Below are 19885 nucleotides of genomic sequence, written 5' to 3' on the forward strand. Positions count from 1 at the left end.
TAATTCTTTTTATTATTGTTGTTAATTTAGTTTCATTTATTTGAAAGATAGAGATCTTTCATCCACTGGGTCACTCACCAGATTCTAGCAATAGCTAGGGCTGGGCCAGGCCAAAGTCAGGAGCTGAGGATTCCATTCAGGTCTGCCATGTGGGTAGCAGGGGCCCAAGTACTTGAGCCATCACTGCTGTGTCCGAGGGAACACATGAACAGGAAGTTGGGACCTGGAGCAGAGCCAGGACTCAAATCTAGGCACTTTGATATGAGTTATTGGCATCCTAAGCAGTGTCTTCACCACTATGCCAAACACCCACCACTGGTGTTTGATTCTTTGACTCTTCTGGTAGGATCCAGATGTCCAGACACCTACTAAGGTCTGGAGCCAGCCTTCTTTAGCTGGACACTGGCAAAGAGAAGTCCTGTCTGGGTGCGGAAGAAGCTGTCATTCCTGCTTCAGATTTGTAAATTACACAGGATCCTTGTCACCCAATGTTGGGGGGTGAGTGTGGTTCAGATAAAGGACATGGCTCCACCAAAATTTCACATAACATCTAAGTGATCTTCCAAATATCCCTCTTAGAAACAGTATTTGTTGAACACCTGCTTAGCTTATAATTCCTCACGGACAGAACTTAAGGGATTTTTCTTTTTTTTTTTTTTTATTTTTGACAGGCAGAGTGGACAGTGAGAGAGAGAGACAGAGAGAGAAAGGTCTTCCTTTGCCGTTGGTTCACCCTCCAATGGCCGCCGCTGCAGCCGGCGCACCGCGCTGATCCGATGGCAGGAGCCAGGAGCCAGGTGCTTATCCTGGTCTCCCATGGGGTGCAGGGCCCAAGCACCTGGGCCATCCTCCACTGCACTCCCTGGCCATAGCAGAGAGCTGGCCTGGAAGAGGGGCAACCGGGACAGAATCCGGCGCCCCGACCGGGACTAGAACCCGGTGTGCCGGCGCCGCAAGGTGGAGGATTAGCCTATTGAGCCACGGCGCCGGCCCTTAAGGGATTTTTCAAACAAACCTTTAGACCTTTCGCCCTAGGAAGCTTCTGATTTCACATAGGATCCTTGACATTAACAGACATTGCAAGCGTGGCCTTCAGTGAGAAAGGAATTAAAAGACAATGCAAATTTTCTACGAGTTTTCTAAAGCCTCTTCATGTGACTTGATGACAAGGCCTGATGTTTCAAAAGGAGCAGAGGAAGTATTGGTTTTCTTAAAAGTAAAGCAGGTAGTCCAAAGCAGGTAAAGACACCAGGTCTAAGGAAGTGGTTGGAGATAAAATTGATTGGGTAGAACATAATGGGAAAGAAATCAATGGATTTGTTCTTTTAAAAGGTGAACCTATGCACTTCAGGGAGTCTTTCCTGACCTCCCCCAGCCCCAACCCCCAGTGTCCTGCAAAAAGACTGACATTTCCAGAGTACCTCCTCCATGTCCAACATTAGGCTGAGATCTAAGTCAACAGGTGCCATCTAGAGATGACAGTACTGAGCCCCAGAGGCTAAGCAATTTCCCCAAGCTCACACAGCTAGTAGGAAGGAAGATAGGTGTGAGCCAAGATTTCCAAGCTTTAGGTTGTTACACTACCCCCAGCCACACACCTGGCATTGTTCTACAACTTTCACCTGACTTGGGGCACCTTGAGTGAGGACCTGAAGAACTGCCCATCGCAAGTGCCCAGGAAACATGTGTTGAGTGACGAATGAACAGACTGTTCAATGGTACCATGTATTTATCCCAGTGAATTCCCAGAGCAGGTAGATGCACAGGCTGGTGCCGCAGGATGTCGTGCATGGTTAAGACTAGAACCCCAGCAAACTGTTGAAATCTTTACTTAATATATGCTAAACTGATCTTCTGTATATAAAGAGAATTGAAAATGAATCTTGATGTGAATGGAAAGGGGGAGGAAGAGGGAAGGGGGAGGGTTGTGGGTGGGAGGGAAGTATGGGGGGGAAGCCATTGTACTCCATAAGCTGTACTTTGGAAATTTATATTCATTAAATAAAAGTAAAAAAAAAAAAGACTAGAACCCCAGGCTTTTCCACGGGTGCTCTAGTGGCCCACACGTGATCTGAGAGTGGCCTTCATCTACCCCACGGGGCCAAGCTATTCTTCTGAATGTTCTTCTTCTTCTATGCAGCTGAAGAAGGACTCGGGTTTGATGAGTAACTTCCAGGAGGGACTGTCCTACTCCGTCTTCAAGACCATCACAGACCAGTTCCTAAAGGGTGTGGACACCAGAGGAGAATCAGAGGTGAAAGCTCGGGGCTTTAAGGCTGCCCTTGCAATAGACGCCATGGCCAAGCTCACAGCTATTGACAATCACCCAATGAACAGGGTGCTGGGCTTTGGAGCCAAGTACCTGAAAGAGAACTTCTCACCCTGGGTCCAGCAGCATGGCGGATGGGTAAGTGTATCCTACTCAAAAATGAAAGCATGGGTGGGCATTTGGCACAGTGGTTAAGACACCTCCTTGGGACACTCACATCCCTTATTAAAGTGCCGGAGTTCCCACTAATGTACACCCTAAGAAGTAGCAGTGATGGCCCATTTACTTGGGTCCCTGCCACTGAACTTGAAGACTGGGATTGAGTTCTGGGCTGCTGGCTTCAGCCTGGCCCAGCCCCAGTTGTTGTGGGCTTTGAGAAGTGAATCAGTAGATAGAGGATTCTCTCTCTCTCTCTGCCTGTGTGTGTGTGTTCGTGTGTGTGTGTCTGTCTCTCTGCCTTTCAAATAAGTGAAACTAAATACTTTTTAAAAACTTTTAAAAGACAATCTTTTTTAAAAAAATAAAAATTAATAAACTCAATAGAAATGAATCTTCTCAGAGCTCAGAGGAGATGAGATGCAAAGATTTTCATTTTCAAGGAAGGGAACACATCAGGCAAGCAGTTCTCATGGGTTTAGAACACTTGAGTGGCGAGAGATGGATGCCATTGATGGGAACCTATTTTTAGTGACAATCTTCATCGTCAATAAATATTTACCGAGCTCCCCAAGGGTACGTGGTGTATGTGTGTGTGGAAGGGGATGTAACAGGAAATGAGTGGACGCTGACATATAAAATGTTTACACAGATGTAATTTCTGTTTTCACAAATACACAGGCAATGGGAGTCCGGTGATGAGACCGGCCTGGCGGGCTGCTCCTCACACTTGCAGACACTGGTGGGGCAGGGGGCCAATCTCTCACAGACTCAGAGTCCATGACATTTCGCCAATGCTGCTTTGACCCAGCCATTCAGCAGGGACATTTTCATACAAACTAAAAAGCAAACAAACTTTCATCTATTTTTAAGTACTTAATATCAATCAAAATAGGCCTTCCCCCTACATCCCAGCCTCAATATCCTCCCCCTCTCATTTATATCCAGTCCTGGAGATCTTATCACTGCCATGTTCAAATGGCTACATACGGTCAAACTTGTCGAAGTGTTCTACCCCAGCACTCTACATCTCAGTGGGCCTGGGCCATTCCCAGAAGAACAGGCCTTCATCCCCTACTCCCCTTAGTCCTCTTTCCCCTGGCGGGCCCATGGGCCAGCATGGCCACATGACCCTGGCACCTCCCAACAAAGGAGATCTCCTGGCCATCAGAAGTAAAGTGTGTCTGGTCCTGCCTACGGGGCTGAAGCACCCACCGTGGGCTTTGGCAGCCCCCACTGAGCTTGCCTCTTCTGTTCCTCTTTTGCACGAGGTAGGATAACCCTTAACTGGCTGACCTAAACAAGGCAGGCTTATACGAATTCCAAATTCTAGCTGCTGCCACTCATTCTAAAAGGAAGACAGATTCCCCAGCATGAGTTCAGTTCTACCTTTTCTACCAGAGCTCCCTCGAATCCCTCTGTCCCCAAGCATTTCCTGCCCTCTCCACCTTAGGGACCCCAGCAGTCTCTGACCTGCCACAACGCTTCAGGTTTGTGCCATCGTGATATTCAAGAAATGGTCACATTGCCCATGGGCTATGTCTCAAGTGTTCAGTTTTAAACCCATGTTGGTCTTATTAATATATATAGAGATTATAGGCATCAACTGGGCTAATAGGCCAGCTCTCAAAAGTTTATTTCACCCGGTAATGTAGCTTAAATGCCAAAATGCCCTTTCAAAAGTAGTGGCTCTATACCAAAAGCATGAACAACAAAAGAAACAGTTCAGAAACACTGAACTGTATTTTGTGCTCCATAGGACATCATCATCAAGAAAGTGAGAAACCCACCCACAAAGTGTGGGGGAAATACTTGCAGATCATGTATCTAACAAATTACTTATATCAAGAAGAACAATTAGAATTCAACAATAAGCCGGCGCCGCGGCTCACTAGGCTAATCCTCCACCAAGCGGCGCCGGCACACCGGGTTCTAGTCCGCGTCGGGGTGCCGGATTCTGTCCCGGTTGCCCCTCTTCCAGGCAAGCTCTCTGCTGTGGCCAGGGAGTGCAGTGGAGGATGGCCCAAGTGCTTGGGCCCTGCACCCCATGGGAGACCAGGAGAAGCACCTGGCTCCTGCCATCGGATCAGCACGGTGCGCTGGCCACAGCGCGCCAGCCGTGGCGGCCATTGGAGGGTGAACCAACGGCAAAAGGAAGACCTTTCTCTCTCTCTCTCTCTCTCTCTCTCTCTCTCACTGTCCACTCTGCCTGTCAAAAAAAAAAAAAAAAAAAAGAATTCAACAATAAAGACACAACCTGCCTTTTAAAGTGGGCAATGGATCAGAGTGCACATTTCAGTAATAGGGAAGTGAAAGTCAAAACCACGATGAACCCTGCTCCCTAGGCGAGCTAAAATAAAGACAGGCAAGTGCCGGCGAGGATGATCGGACTGTATAACGCTGTGGCTCCTCTGGAAAGTACTTTGGCAGCTTCCCCAAATGTTAAATACAGAATTAGTAATCCCTCCCCGGGTATACACCCAAGGAAATTAAAACCAAGCTTTCACACAAAAACTTGTGCTTGAGCGTTCGTGGCAGCATTCCTCATTCGTTATGGCCAGAAAGTGGAAACAACCAAGATGCCTGCTAACCAACGGACGATGCATGGATAAACACAATGGAATATTATTCAGCCATAAAAAGAAATAAAGTATTGCTATGTGATGAACCTATAAAGCATTATACTAAACGAAAGAAGCCAGACTGAAAGGCCACGTATATTGGATGGTGCAATGTATATGACACGTAATGTATATGAATAGGAAAGGCCCGTTCATGGAGAAAGAAAAGAGATCAGTGGTTGCTAAGGCAGGGCTGAGGGAATGGAGAGTAACTGCTAGTGGGAGCGGAACTTCTTTTTGGAGTGATGAAAATGTCCTAAAATCAGAGGTGATACTTAACTCTGAGACTTTTTTTTTTTTTGACAGGCAGAGTGGACAGTGAGAGAAAGAGAGAGAGAGAGAGAGAGAGAGAAAGGTCTTCCTTTGCCATTGGTTCACCCTCCAATGGCCGCTGCGGCTGGCGCGCTGTGGCCAGCGCACCACACTGATCCGATGGCAAGAGCCAGGTGCTTATCCTGGTCTCCCATGGGGTGCAGGGCCCAAGCACCTGGGCCATCCTCCACTGCACTCCCTGGCCACAGCAGAGAGCTGGCCTGGAAGAGGGGCAACCGGGACAGAATCCGGCGCCCCGACCGGGACAAGAACCCGGTGTGCCGGCGCTGCAAGGCAGAGGATTAGCCTAGTGAGCCGCGGCGCCAGCCAACTCTGAGACTATTCTAAAAGTCACTGAATTATACCACTTCAGCAGAGTGAATTTTACAGCAGTTTTCAATAAATCTTTTATAAAAAGTAATGGTTCTAATTCTAGTAATCAAGTAAAAGAAAGGAAAAAAAATGAGTACAAACATTTCTGTTTGTTTTCAAATTTGGCTTCAGATGCTAGAGAAAATCAGTTCCAGTTAAGGAGAATGGATGAGTTCTTCAGTATATATTCTAAAGGGGGTTTTCAAACCCTTTAGAAATTAATAGCACTACTTCTACACATCTGTAGTTTCAGCTCAAAGATTATTACTTCTCTAGGTTGTCATAAAACTTAGCCTTAACTCTTGAGCATAGTTAAGTTTATGTATTTAATTATTTATTTCACTTATTTATTTTTAAAGATTTATTTATTTATTTGAAAGACACACATACAGAGATAGAGAGATCGTTCATCCTCTGGTTTACTCTCCAAATGGCCACACAGGGCTGGGCCAGGCTGGAGCCAGGAGCCGGGAACTCCATCCTGGTCTTTCACATGGTGGCAGAGGCTTGAGCACTCGGGCCATCTTCCACAGCCTTCTCAGGTGCATTAGCAGGAAGCTGGATCAGAAGCGGAGCAGTTAGAGCTGGAACCAGCACTCAGACGTGGAAAGCTGGCATGCAAACAGTGGCTTAACCCACTGCATCACGTTAGCTCCCACAGTCAGGTTTTATGTGGACCATGTGATTAGAAATTAGGAGGAGGATGAAAAAGAAAATGAGATGAAGGACTCATTTTTCCAAGTGACAGCAAAGTGTTGAGGAAAAAAAGAATGCCGATAAAAGAACATTTATAAGCTGGTAGAACTGACAGGAGCTGTGAAACACGAAGGAGACGTGGACTGAGACCTGTGCTCAGGTGCAGGCATTGGCTTAAGATGCCGTTTAAGACACTCATATCCCACAGCGGAGTGCATGGGTTTGAGTCCAGCTCCACTTCCAGTTCCAGCTTCCTGCTAATGCACACAGCCAATACTTCCAGCAGGGGATGGCTCAAGTACTTGAGTTCCTGCCCCCGACCTGGGAGACCCAGACTGAGTTCCAGCATCCTGGTGTTGGCCTGGCCCAACCTTGGCAGTTGCAGGTGTTCTGAAGAGTGAACCAGCAGATGGAAGTTCTGTGTGTCTGTCTGTCTGTCTCTCTCTCTCTCTGTGTCTGCCTTTCAGATAAATTAACTAAAAAGATTTTAATCACATAATTATTTTTAAAAGAAGGAATTAGAGCTCCATGATCCTGAACAGGACAGAAAGACGACACTGGGTGATAAGCCTTCAGGGATTTCTGGTGGCTCTCTGTGGTGTCCCTGTGACGGTATGGAAGGAGGGAAACTACTTGTGCACAAGCTCTCTAGAAGCTCTGGATTCCACGTTCCAAACAATTGCATCTCATCTTCCCAACTAAACTTCAAAGAATCCTGAGAACACAAAGAAATCATCATGCACCAGGGGACTTCCAGTAGTTCATGGAAACCTGGAATTAAAAGGCAAGTTTATTTTGGTGCGAACAATTCTGAAATCCAGACATAGTTTTTCATACTATGCTTTTCCATGCACTTTTGAAGGCCCCTCTATGTATGGATCTCCAAAAAAATGTTTGCACCAAAATAAGCTTATCTTTTCATCTCAGTTTCCTTTCACTTTGGGAAGTACCCTCGTATTTTATGCCTCCTTGTTCCTCCCATAACTCGCAGCACTTTATAGACATCATAGATGTTCAGCCAGCACTTCCAGAACAGCGAATGAAGGAATCAAATGGAAGCAGAGCAACCCTGGCTACAAAGCGAGCTGGTTCCTCGCTGCGGAGCACGGATCCCACGGCTGCCCCGCAGCCAGCGCTGTGCCTCCCCCGTCTGCAGCACCCCCATCGTCTTCAACCTTCCAGCACCTACTTTTCTGAATTTTAAATTCAGCCCCAGTCAGTTCCACCCAGTGTGTAACAGAAGCCCTAAGCCAGGGTTTGCCTTGCAGGCATCCTGAGACTGCCAGACACCTTCCCAAGCCATTCCCAACCCTACCACAGTCTCTGAGCCCCAGGCCACGCTTGGGGTAAGAGCGGAGTTAACAGGCATATGTTTTCACTTCAGCCGTGAATCCAACTTGGAATTTAAAGAATCTATTTCTCTTCTCTCCCTCACCCCCTAGGAAAATATACTTGGGATACACGAAGAAGTAGACTGAAATATCAGACGATGTGTCATCTGGAATACTCATTGCGCGACTGCGGCTCTGTGCGCGTCTCGGCATTAGACCGTGGGAGGAAATAAAAATACACCAGGCAGATGGAGCATTGAACTTTTCAAAACTGGTCCTCCTGTGACTTGGAGGCATCAGGAGAGGCTCTGCTCATCCCCAGCTCACAGCCCGTCAGAGCTCAGCCCCTCCACTGGGTGTCAGAACTCTCTGAGATAAGTGGTCATCTTCCTCCCCAATGTCCATCCTGCAGATGTGTGTTACACATGTCTGCTGACATCATGAGGGCGAAATGATAAACTGTGCACGTACTGCCTCTTCAGTTTCTAGCATTATTTATTTTTTTAACCTCTATTTATAAGGACACTCTTCCAGGCTTACCTTTGGGAAAATGTTGCTGATGTTCATAAACAAAGCTTAAAGAAACTCTCCAGTGTGCTGCTTAAGTCAGTTTGGTGTTGGTAGAACGAAATCCCAGAGGCTGGGGAATATGTGAAAAAGTTTACGTGGCTCATGAGTCTGGTGGCTAGAAGGTCCTGTATAGCACGCTGCTGGCATCCTGGCTGCACCACCACGAGGCAGAGAAGTGGAAGGGGAACCGGCCACCTGCAGAATGAGCACGTGTGTGGGCAAGATAGTAAGAGACCAGGGAGGCAGCCTGCTCTTGTCGAAGCAAACCCACTCCTACCAGACCCAACCCACTCCTGCAAGACAGCTTTTTAAAATTTTTTTAGATTTATTTATTTATTTGAAAGTCAGAGTTACACAGAGAGAGGAGAGGCAGAGAGAGAGAGAGGAGAGGCAGAGAGAGAGAGAGAGAGAGAGAGAGAGAGAGAGGTCTTCCAATCAATGGTTCACTCCCTAGATGGCCACAATGGCCAGAGCTGTGCCTATCCGAAGCCAGGAGCCAGGAGCCAGGAGCTTCTTCTGGGTCTCCCACATGGGTGCAGGGACCCAAGGACTTGGGCCATCCTCTACCACTTTCCTGGGCCATAGCAGAGAGCTGGATGGGAAGTGGAGCAGCTGGGTCTGGAACCGGTGCCCATATAGGATGCCAGCGCTTCACGCCAGGGCGTTAACCCACTGCACCACAGCACCAGACCGCAAGACAGCTTTAATCCATTCACCCGGGTAAGCACTTCCATGACCTAATGACCTTCCACTAGGCCCCACCTCTTAAAGGTTCCAGCACCTCAACATGAGCCCTCTGGGGATTGAGCTTTCAGCACACAAACCTTGGGGAGACAAGCCACACCCAAACCATAGCACTGCTATATCCAGTACTTTGGGCTGTCTATGCCTTTTTGATTCACCTTTCTCTCTTTTGTGCATTTGGCACAAAACTATTACTCCCATCAGACTCAAGGCTCTTCTCACTGACCACGTCAATAGTTTACAAGGCTTTATGATTCTGTGCAATCCTGTCGTGGTAGGTAGCTGTAAAATAAATACATAAGACCACGTCAAAGTGTCCTCTGGAGGTGGGCGTTGTAGTGAAGCCTGTTTAGCCCCCGCTTGGAAGCCTACATCCCATATGGAGTGCCTGGTTCAAGTCCTGGCACCTCTGCTTCTAGGAGGCAGCAGATAATGGCTTAAGTTCTTGGGCCCACATGGGAGAGCAGGATAGAGTTCTAGGTTCCTGGATTCAGCCTGGCCTAACCCCAATTGTTGCATGCATTTTGGGAGTGAACCAGTGGATGAACAATCTCTCACCCTACTTCTCTGTAAAAATAAATAATTTTTTTTTTTTTTTTTGGCGTATCCTCTGGTTGAAAAAAGGTGTAGTAGACTTTCTGTGAAGATCAAATGATTGATTCCATCAAGTGTTCAGACGAGTTCTTGGTACTTAAGTGCTCACTTTTCTTTCCTAATATATGCTGCTTCAGCTAAGATGACAATTTCTTCTCTCAAATAGTCACTGACTGCTTTTCTGAAATTAATACTGTTCAGAATATTTGTTTTTACTAAGTAAACTATGTTTGATGTTAAGTGTTTAGGACGCACAGCAATTTTTAAAAATACTATCAAGTTATAGGCTACTATAAATGTCTAGTCTCTAGCATCCAGTACATGACCAGAAGTAAAATAGGTTCTTAATAAGCCCTTGATGAACAAAGGAATGAGTAAGTCAATCAGATACAGGTTCCAGGAAAAAACAGAGCTTCTCTCTTACCTAATGCTTTACTGGCCTATCTATCTCCATAAAATGATTTACTCCTTTATTTCCTTCTCCCACCTGAAAATCACCAATGTTAGGGATACGAGAGCTCTCCCTTCACAGACAGAGACCTGAAGACAAGCCTATCCTTCACTCTCCCCATTATTTTGTTTCCTTGATGCATCGTGCAGTGGGACCTCAGAGCCTTCCTATGTCCTCTCGACCTGGAATGTTCTTGTTTGCTGTTTTCCCTTCCCCTTTCCCCCACTAATCCAACCAACTCCAGCCCATCTTTCCAGACCTGCTCCTTCATTCCCTCCAGGAATCATTTGCTAACCCTTTTTGGCCATCATGGGATTATCTTGGATGTCTTTCCTCACAAGGATGCTCTAAAACTCCTGTATGTGTCCTGTATGTGGGGGCTCAGCAGGTTAACTCCTTGGCCTGAAGCACTGGCATCCCATATGGGTGCCGGTTCGAGATCTGGCTGCTCTACTTCTGATCTAGCTCTCTGCTATGGCCTGGGAAAGCAGTAGAAGATGGCCCAAGACCTTAGGCCCCTGCATCTGCATGGGAGACCCCTGGAAGAAGCTCCTAGCTCCTGGCTTTGGATTGGCACAGCTCCAGCCATAGAGGCCAATTGGGGAGTGAACCATCAGATGGAAGACCTCTCTCTCTCTGCTTATCCTCCCTCTGTGTAACTCTGACTTTCAAATAAATAAATAAATTTTAAAAAACAAAAAAACTCCTGTATGTGGACCATCTCCTTATCTTGTGCCCTAAGAACCAAATAGACACCAATGTGAATATTTCCTAGTCATCCTCAGTGGACTGAAAGTCTTGTAAATGAGTAAGCCTAATTCAACTTTGCATATTGAATAACTGGCATATTTCTGACACAATTGAAGAACGAAACCCCAGCCTCACTGTTACAGCTTCTGTGTGATTGGAATATGGCCCAAGATATGTGTAGTTATAACAAGCTCTCCAAGTGTTTCCAATATCATTTACAGCTTCAAGTCAAGATAAAGTTAATAGTACCTAGATTTGGCCGGTGCCGTGGCTCAATAGGCTAATCCTCTGCCTTGCGGCGGCACACCGGGTCCTAGTCCCTGTCGGGGCGCCAGATTCTGTCCCGGTTGCCCCTCTTCCAGGCCAGCTCTCTGCTGTGGCCAGGGAGTGCAGTGGAGAATGGCCCAAGTCCTTGGGCCCTGCACCCCATGGGAGACCAGGAGAAGCACCTGGCTCCTGCCTTCGGATCAGCGCGGTGCACCAGCTGCAGTGCGCCGGCTGTGGCAGCCATTGGAGGGTGAACCAACGGCAAAGGAAGACCTTTCTCTCTGTCTCTGTCTCTCTCTCACTGTCCACTCTGCCTGTCAAAAAATAAAAATAAAAAATAAAATAAAATAGTACCTAGATTTAATCTCTGCTTGACACACTAAAATATCCAACAAATACATGAAACAATTTTTTAAGACACTGGGTAGCAGGGAATGAAGAACTGGTCCTTTAGAGATGAGAAATCAAGTGAGTGCTATGATTGCCCTAGAGTATTGCAGATAAAGAGTTTTAATGCATGTAGGAGAGAGGGGAACCCACACAGAGCTCAGAAGTCTCCCCGAGTACAGAAGCTAGAACTAGGGGTCCAGGAAGACTACAGCAATAAAAGAAAAGAAAAGGATACACAAAGCTCTGGAGAGCTGTTCCCTTTAAGTGTTCAGATGAGTACTGAACATGCATGCGAAGACATTGCCCAAGGCTTGGGAAAGACCACTGGAAATATTAAAAAGAAATACTCTCCAAAGTTTACATAAGGCCAGGAATAGTGTCTATTTCTGCAATAGGTAGAATATCCAGGAGAATTTTGCCTCAGAGGTGGAAAAAAATAACTGTAGACTAAACACTCTTCTGACCCTGCCCAACAAATATTAAGAATAGAAATTGAAAGGATTAAATATCAAGTAGCTCAGCTGTGTCCCAGAACAAAGCCCAAGGATCTTTATAGGATTACCAAAATACTCCACACCCAACAGGGTTACATTCACAATGTCTGGCATCCAATCAAAAATTACAAAGCTTGCAAACAGGCAGGAAAATGTGACCCATAATGAGGAGAAAAATCAAGAAAATCACTTCAGAAATGATACAGATCATCGAATTAATAGACAAGTGCATTAGAAATTTTATAATTGTATTTCTTACGTTTGATAAGCCAGAGGAAAGACTGAATATATAAAGCACACATAGAAGTTAGGACTCAAATCAAACTTGTAGAGGCAAAAATCTGTAACATCTGAATGAAACACATACTGGACTAGACAAAGAGCACACCAGACACTGTCAAAAAATAGATAAGTAAACTTGAAGACATAGCAATAGATCCATAATAAAACTCTGGGGAAAAAAAGAGGAAAATAAAACAGAAAAGAACAGCAGTGAATTGTAGAACTACTCAGGCTTATTATATGTGCAAATGGACTGAATATTTTCTAAATTTGGTGAAAACTATAAACCCACAAAACCAAGGAGCTCAGTGCAAGCCAAGCATAAAAACATGTAGAAAACTACACTAAGGCATGCAGTAAATTGCTTAAAAGCAGTGGCCAAAAACATCTCAAAAGCTACCAGAGAAAAAGTTATGTTACAACATGCTCCTGAATGAGTAGTGGGTCATAGAAGAAATCAAGAGAAATCAAAAAATTTCTGGAAATGAATGAAGATGACAATACAACATATCAAAACTTATGGGAGGGGGCCAGCACTGTGGCACAGTGGGTTAAAGCCCTGGCCTGAAGCCCAGGCATCCCATATGGGCACCAGTTCTAGTCCTGGCTGCTCCTTTTCTGATCCAGCTCTCTCCTATGGCCCGGGAAAGCAGTAGAAGATGGCCCAAGTCCTTGGGCCCCTGCACCCACGTGGGAGACCCGGAAGAAGCTCCTGCTCCTGGCTTCAGATCAGCACAGCTCCAGCCATTGTGGTCATCTGGGGAGTGAACCAGCAGATGGAAGACCTCTCTCTCTGTCTCTCTCTCTGTAACTCTTTCAAATAAATAAATATTAAAAAAATAAAAACAACTTATGGGAGGAGCTGGCACTGTGGTGCAGCAGGTAAAGTCGCCACCTGCAGTGCCAGCATCCCATATGGGTGCCCGTTCGAGTCCCGGCTGCTCCACTTCCGATTCAGCTCTCTACTGTGGCCTGGGAAAGCAGTAGAAAATGGTGCAAGTCCTTGGGCCTCTGTACCCGCTTGGGAGACCTGAAAGAAGCTCCTGGCTCCTGGCTTTGAATCAGCGCATCTCTGGCTGTTGCGGCCATCTGGGGAAACAGTGGATGGAAGACCTCTCTTCTCCCTTACTCCCTCCCTCCCTCCGTCTATCTCTTTCTCTTTTTTTTTTCTCTCTGTCTCTCTATACCTCTGCCTTTCAAATAAATAATCTTCATAAAGAATGTAAGGCATATAGCAAAAGCAGTGTTAAGAGGGAAGTTCATAGCAATTGGTGCTTACATCATGAAATTGGAAAGGTATCAAATGAGCTATCAATGGATCTCAAGGACTTAGAAAAACAACAACAAATCAAACCCCCAAATTAGTAAGAGGAAAGTAATTACAATTAGAGAATAAACAAAATAAAAACAAAAAAACCCAAAAAAGATCAGTGAAATGAAAGAGCTGTTTTTTTAAAAAAAAAACTAAACATGATTGATACACCATTGGCCCAACTAACCCCCCCCCAAAAAAAAGAAGATCCAAATCAATAAAATCGGAGATGAAAAAGGAAATGTAACAACAGATAACACAGAAATAGAAAGAATCATCAGGAATTACTATGAAGATCCGTATACCAACAAACTGGGAAACCTAGAAGAAATGGATAGATTTCTAGACACATACTACTTACCTAAAGTGAGTCACAAAGACACAGAAGATCTAAACAGACCAATAACCAAGATGGACACTGAAGTAAAATAAAGACCCTCCCAACAAAGAAAAACCCAGAATCTGATGGCTTCACTGCTGAACTGGCCTAGCCAGATCTGACTATTCCAGGCGTTTGGATGACCAGAAAGAAAAAATATCTCAAGAAAAATGAAGAGAGACCAGAGGAATTGAGGGACACCCTCGAGTGGACCAACATACACAATGTGGCATTTCCAGAAGGGAAAGGAAGAGTCAGAGGGAGTATCTGAAGAGACAAAATGTGAAGGAGCTCAGTGGGCTCCAAGGAAGATGAACTGAAAAAGATCCACCCGAGACATATTACACTCAGGCTTTTGAAAGACAAAGAACTTTTAAAATATTTATTTGAAAGGCAGTGTGACAGAGAGAGGAGGAGGAGGAAGAAGAGGAAGAGGAAGAGGAGGAGGAGGAGGAGGGAGGGAGGGAGGAGGGAGGGAGAGAGGTATTTTCCATCTACTGGTTCACTCCCCGCAGATGGCTGTGACAAGTGAAATTTGTCCAAGCAGAAGTCAATGACAGGCCGGCACCGCGGCTCACTAGGCTAATCCTCCGCCTGCAGCGCTGGCAACAAAAACTGACAGAATTGAAAAGATAGGAAGTTCTACAGTAATAGATGGAGATGTCAATTCCCTGCTGCAATAATGATTAAAATAATAAGGAAAAAAAATTAAGAAAATGGAGGGTTGAAAACAATAAACTACCTAGACCTAACAGACACACAGAACACTTAGCCCAACAACAGGCAGCTGCTGTGCAAAACAGTATTAACAGTTCCTTAAAAAATTAAAAATAGAACTACCATATGATACAACAATTACACTTCTGAGTATATTCCCAAAAGAACTAAAAGCAGAGTCTCAAAGAGATATTTGTTTATCTCTGTTATAGCAACTACATTTACAACATCTAAATGTAGAAGTAACTCAATTGTCCATCACCAGTATAGATATATAAGGGAATGTTATTTGTCCTTAGAAAAGAAGAAAATTCTAACATATTCTACAATATGAATCTACCTTGAGACCGTTATGCAAAATGAAACAAGCAAGTCACAAAGACAAATACCATATGACTGCTTACAGAGGTACTCAGAGTAGTTAAAGCCATAGAGACTACAAGTAGAATTGTAAGGGGCCAAGGGAAGGGAAGAGGGGGGAGTTATTGTTTAATGGGTATAGTGCTTCAGTTTTATGGGACAAAAGGAGTTATGGAGATGGATATTGGGATGATAGTTACACAAAATTATGAATGCTTTTAATACAACTATAATATACATATAGACATGGTTAAGATGGTTACTTTTTATGTATTTTAAACTGTTATTTACAATTAAAAATGGGGGAGGGAGAATTCACAGAGGAGGGAGAAAAGGAAATACCTGTTGCAAACTTCTATACAAACTGGTGTGATTTATTTCAAGGCAGACTACAGCAAGTTAAAAACGCATACCTTGAATCACAGAGCAATGACGAAATAGCAGTATGGCTAGTAAGGTAACAGAGGAAGGAAAATGGAATACTAAAAGATACGAAATTGAAAGGGTGGCCAGAGAAGAAGAAAAAGAAAACAAAAGGTTATTGGAACAAAAAGAATATAGTAAAACAGACAAACCCAAGCATATTTGCATTACATGTAAATGGTCCAACCCTCCAATTAAAGAGTAGAAATAGGGACAGGCTTTGCAGCTTATTGGGTTAAGCCACCCCTTGAGACTCCTACATCCCATTCCAGTGCCTGGGTTTAATTTAAGCCTTGCTGCTGCCTCTGACTCCACTCCAGCTTCCTGCTGCTGAAGTACCTGACAGGGAGCTGATGACTGCCCAAGTACTTGGGTTCTTGTCTTCCATGTGGGAGACTCAGATGGATATCCTGGCTCCTGGCTTCGGTCTGGTTCTTCCCTGGCTGTTGCAAGCAGCAGATGGAAGGCCTCATTCTCTGTCACTCTGTCTTTCAAATAAACAGAACCGTAAAACAGAAGGGAGAAATAGGGAGTGGGCTTTTAATGTAGCAGTTAAGACACCAGTTTGGATGTCACATTCTGTAACTGAAGAGTATGGATTCAAGACCTGGCTCTGCTCCCCATTCCAGCTGCTTACTAACGTGCACTGTGGTAGGAGACAGCAGATGATGTTTCATGTGGCTGTGTCCCTGCTACTCATGTGGCAGACCACACTGAGTTCCATGCTCCTGGCCACAACCTGGCCCAGCTCCAGCCATTGCACACATTTGGGGAGTGAGCCAGTGGATAGGAGTTCCCTCTTTGTTTCTCTGCCTCTCAAAGTTTCTCTCTTTAAAGGAAGGAATAGAAAAAGAAATAGAATCAGAATAAAGATCCAACTGTATTTTTTTTTTTTTGGTCCAAATACGAGACAGCTGAAAACACAAAAGATAGGTTAAAAGAATAGAAAATATGAGTACACATGGTAAGAAGCCTGGAATGGGTTTATTACTATCAAAGCAACTTCAAGTCAAGAAATACAGGACAGAGAAATGTCATTTGAGGGAAGGGTGAATCATTAAGGCCGAACCATCCTGAATTCTACATAGTGCCCCAAATAAAGCAAAATCCAATAGAACAAAAGGTGAGGTAGATGAATCCACAATTATACTTGGAGAGATTAACACTCCTTATTCAGTAATAGAAGTAGATAGAAAATCAGTCAAGATTTCAACAACGTGAACTGATCTAACTTACTTCTACACACAACTATACCTAATGGGGTAAAATACATACTCTTTTCAAGCACTCATAAAACGCTCCTTAATCTAACCAGTCTGGTCCATAAAACAAGACTCAACAAATGTAAGAGGATCAAATCTCCATTATGGAAATACATTTAAAAGTTACAAAATGACATCTGGAAAATGCCCACATATTTTACAAAGCAAGCATACTTTACAAGTGCTCTTCAAAAAGTTCATGAAAAATGAGTATAAAAAAACCTATGGATTTCAAAATTGTTTTGCACCAAAATAAATTTATCTTTTTAATTCCATGTTTCCATGATTTTTTGAAGTATCTAATATATAATTCATGATTCAAAGAAACCACAGGAAAATCAGAAAATGTTTTAAACTAAGTGATAATGAAAACATCAACATTTGTGGGATGTAGTTAATGCCTGCTATATAAGGAAATATAGAATTTTGAATATTTATATCAGAAAGGCCTAACATCAGCTATCTAAATTTTAATCCTTAGAAACTAGCAAATCTAACCCAAAATAAACTGAAGGAATAAAATACAGCAATTATGAAATAAAAAATGGACACACAAGAAGAAAACTCTTAGAAGTGGAGTGATTTCTTGAAGAGCTTAATGACACAATACCTCTAGTTCAACTAATCAAAGATAGAAGCCATGTAGGAAAGGAAAAAATTTCTCTATTCCTCCTATATTCGTGCCTGGTCTATGTTAACCAAACATGGGTTAATGGAGGAAGACATACAGATTTAACATGAAGACACTGCAAAAAGTTTGCGAAGGGGCATTTGGTGCAGCAGTTAAATCCCAGCCTGGGATGGCAGCTGCCATATGGGACTTTGTTTCCAATCCAGCTTCCCGCTAATGCCATCCCTGTGGGAGACCCAGGTTCTGAATTCCTGGCTCCTGTCTTCAGAACCAACAGGAGGAAGATCTCTACCACTCTGCCTTTTAAGTAAGTAAACCTGTAAAAATATTTTTTCCTATTTGAAAGGCAGACAGACAGATCTCCTATGCACTGGCTAACTCTCAAAACACCTGTAACAAGCTGGGGCTATGGCAGGCTGAAGCCAGGAACCATGAACTCTACCCAGGTCTTCCATGTAGACTGCAGGGACTCAAACATTCAAGCCTTCACCTGCTGCTTCCCAGGCCGGTGCATTAGCAAAGGGCTGATTCCGAAGCAGAATAATCAGGACTCCAACTGGCACTCTGATGTGAGATGCAGGCATCCCAAGTGGTGGCTTAACTCACTGCACCACAACACCAGACCCAGGAAAAAAGTTTTCTAATCATAATACTGCATAGAATTTGAGCCTCGACCCTCTTCTTCCTATGGAACCTCCAAGAAAGAATTCTAATTAATGGACAAAATGTCCATCTCCATGACTAGACCATGAAACTGAGTAATGGCAGTGGAAGAGTTTCTGCTATGACCAGAAGTCAAAAGCTTTCAAGATAACCAGTTCTGCCACACACCTTGTGATGTAAAAAGAGCAATAGGCTGTCTTCCTTTTGAGAGGTATACATTTTTAAAAAAAGATCTACTTATTTATTTGAAAAGTGGACTTATAAAGGAGGAGAGAGATCTTCCATCCTCTGGCTCACTCCCCACATGGCCGCCCACAGCCAGGACTTGGGCTAGGTCTAAGCCAGGAGCCAGGAGCTTCATCTCTCCGAAGTGGGTGGCTGGGGATCAAGCACTTGGGCCGATCTCCATTACTTTCCCGGGTGCAATAGCAGGGAGCTGGATTGGAAGTGGAGCATCCAGGACTTGGACCAGCACCCATGAGATAGTGGCATCACAGGTAGTGGCTTAATTTGCTGTATCACAATGCCAGCTCGGGGAGGTATAAATTCTTTTTGGAAACCACAGCAAGGGCCAAAGAGAAGGAGGCACTGACCAGGCATCTACATGCAGTAGGAGCACCACACAGCAGCTGACTGCCTTCTAACACTCATGCCTAGAATGCTTTAGGTACAAGTGCCTCTCCAGAATAGGTAGTGGGACTTGCTGACTGAAGAGCTGAGGTTCAGAAGACAGTAATACTGAATGAGTTAAGACACACCTTGACAATGAATTAGAATGTAAGAGATCAAGATCTAGATCTCAATCCATGTCATTTTCCCTCCACTTTTTGCCATCCAGTTTCTCAAATTGTGCACTAGAGCTTTTTACACTTTGGCATTTCCTCTTGAGCTTGGTCATTAGCCAGCTGTTTAAAAATGAGTAGCTTACCACAGCTTCTGTTGTACAGCAAATACAGGCCAGGAGAAGACTGGTCTGTCCATGATGATTAAATCTGAATTTTCAAATGGAAATTTCAAGTAGAAAATTTTCCAGGCATATGGGCAGGAGGATTGTGCAGCTTCATTAACAGTCTAAGTGGACTGAACCAGAACTCTGAATTAAATGTACAGAATCAATGTAAACCATACAGAAGGAAAAGAATTAACATTTAAAAGGACCGCCTAAACTTAGCTGCAAACCTACCTGGGCAAAGATGGGCCCAAAACAAAAGGCAGTGTTCACTCTGTTCTTAAAACCACCTTTAACTCCGGCAAATCAACCACAGTTCTGCCTTCCCCTTGCTTAAATGGGAACAACATAACTTGTAAGGTTTTTGTCTTCCATCCAGGGAAAAGGAGTCAGCAGAGCCCAGCTAGGTTCACTTATTTGAAAGCACCTGCTAAGGAAAGATGTTCTATCATTTGGTTTCCATTCAATCCCATTACTTGAGTTCAACCACTGCAAACAAGAGCTGCCTGCCTCCTTTCTTATCAAACCCGGAAACTTAAGACTCACACAGGAGTCTAAGGTCTCTTCTGTTTTACCACGATTCGATTCGATTTTACCTTGTGGAAAAAGTGTCCTATCCTACTGGGCTCAGAGACCAACAGGATGGGTTTGCTCAGAGTGCACACTAGGATTCTTTATAGGAGTTTATGAAAACAAGAGTAGGCTTGTTTTCAAGACGCCAGACCATTTCTTCATTTTCTGCTCCCTGTCACAGATACTGTTAGGGTTGAACTAGGTCAAAGTCCTTCTCAGACCTCTCTTCCCAGGGCAGTATTTGTGTGAAATGTAAACAACGCTGGCTCTTACTGGATCTGGAACACAGCAGTAGTATTTCTATCACAGCAAAGTAC

General features: G+C 44.3%; 1 protein-coding gene across 2 annotated transcripts in view; it reads left to right on the forward strand.

The window, feature by feature from the left end:
* BCL2L14 (BCL2 like 14) overlaps positions 1-8342 on the forward strand; it is a 40229-nt gene extending 31887 nt beyond the window's left edge. For both annotated transcript variants that reach the window (XM_008259616.4, XM_002712666.5), the window contains 2 exons: positions 2141-2407; positions 7869-8342. In XM_008259616.4, the coding sequence (XP_008257838.1) occupies positions 2141-2407; positions 7869-7904 (303 nt within the window). In that variant the 3' untranslated portion in view covers positions 7905-8342. The remainder of the gene's footprint in view (positions 1-2140; positions 2408-7868) is intronic.
* The last annotated feature ends 11543 nt before the right edge of the window (positions 8343-19885 follow it).

The sequence above is a fragment of the Oryctolagus cuniculus genome, chromosome 9, assembly GCF_964237555.1.
Source record: "Oryctolagus cuniculus chromosome 9, mOryCun1.1, whole genome shotgun sequence".
Classification (NCBI taxonomy): Eukaryota; Metazoa; Chordata; class Mammalia; order Lagomorpha; family Leporidae; genus Oryctolagus; species Oryctolagus cuniculus.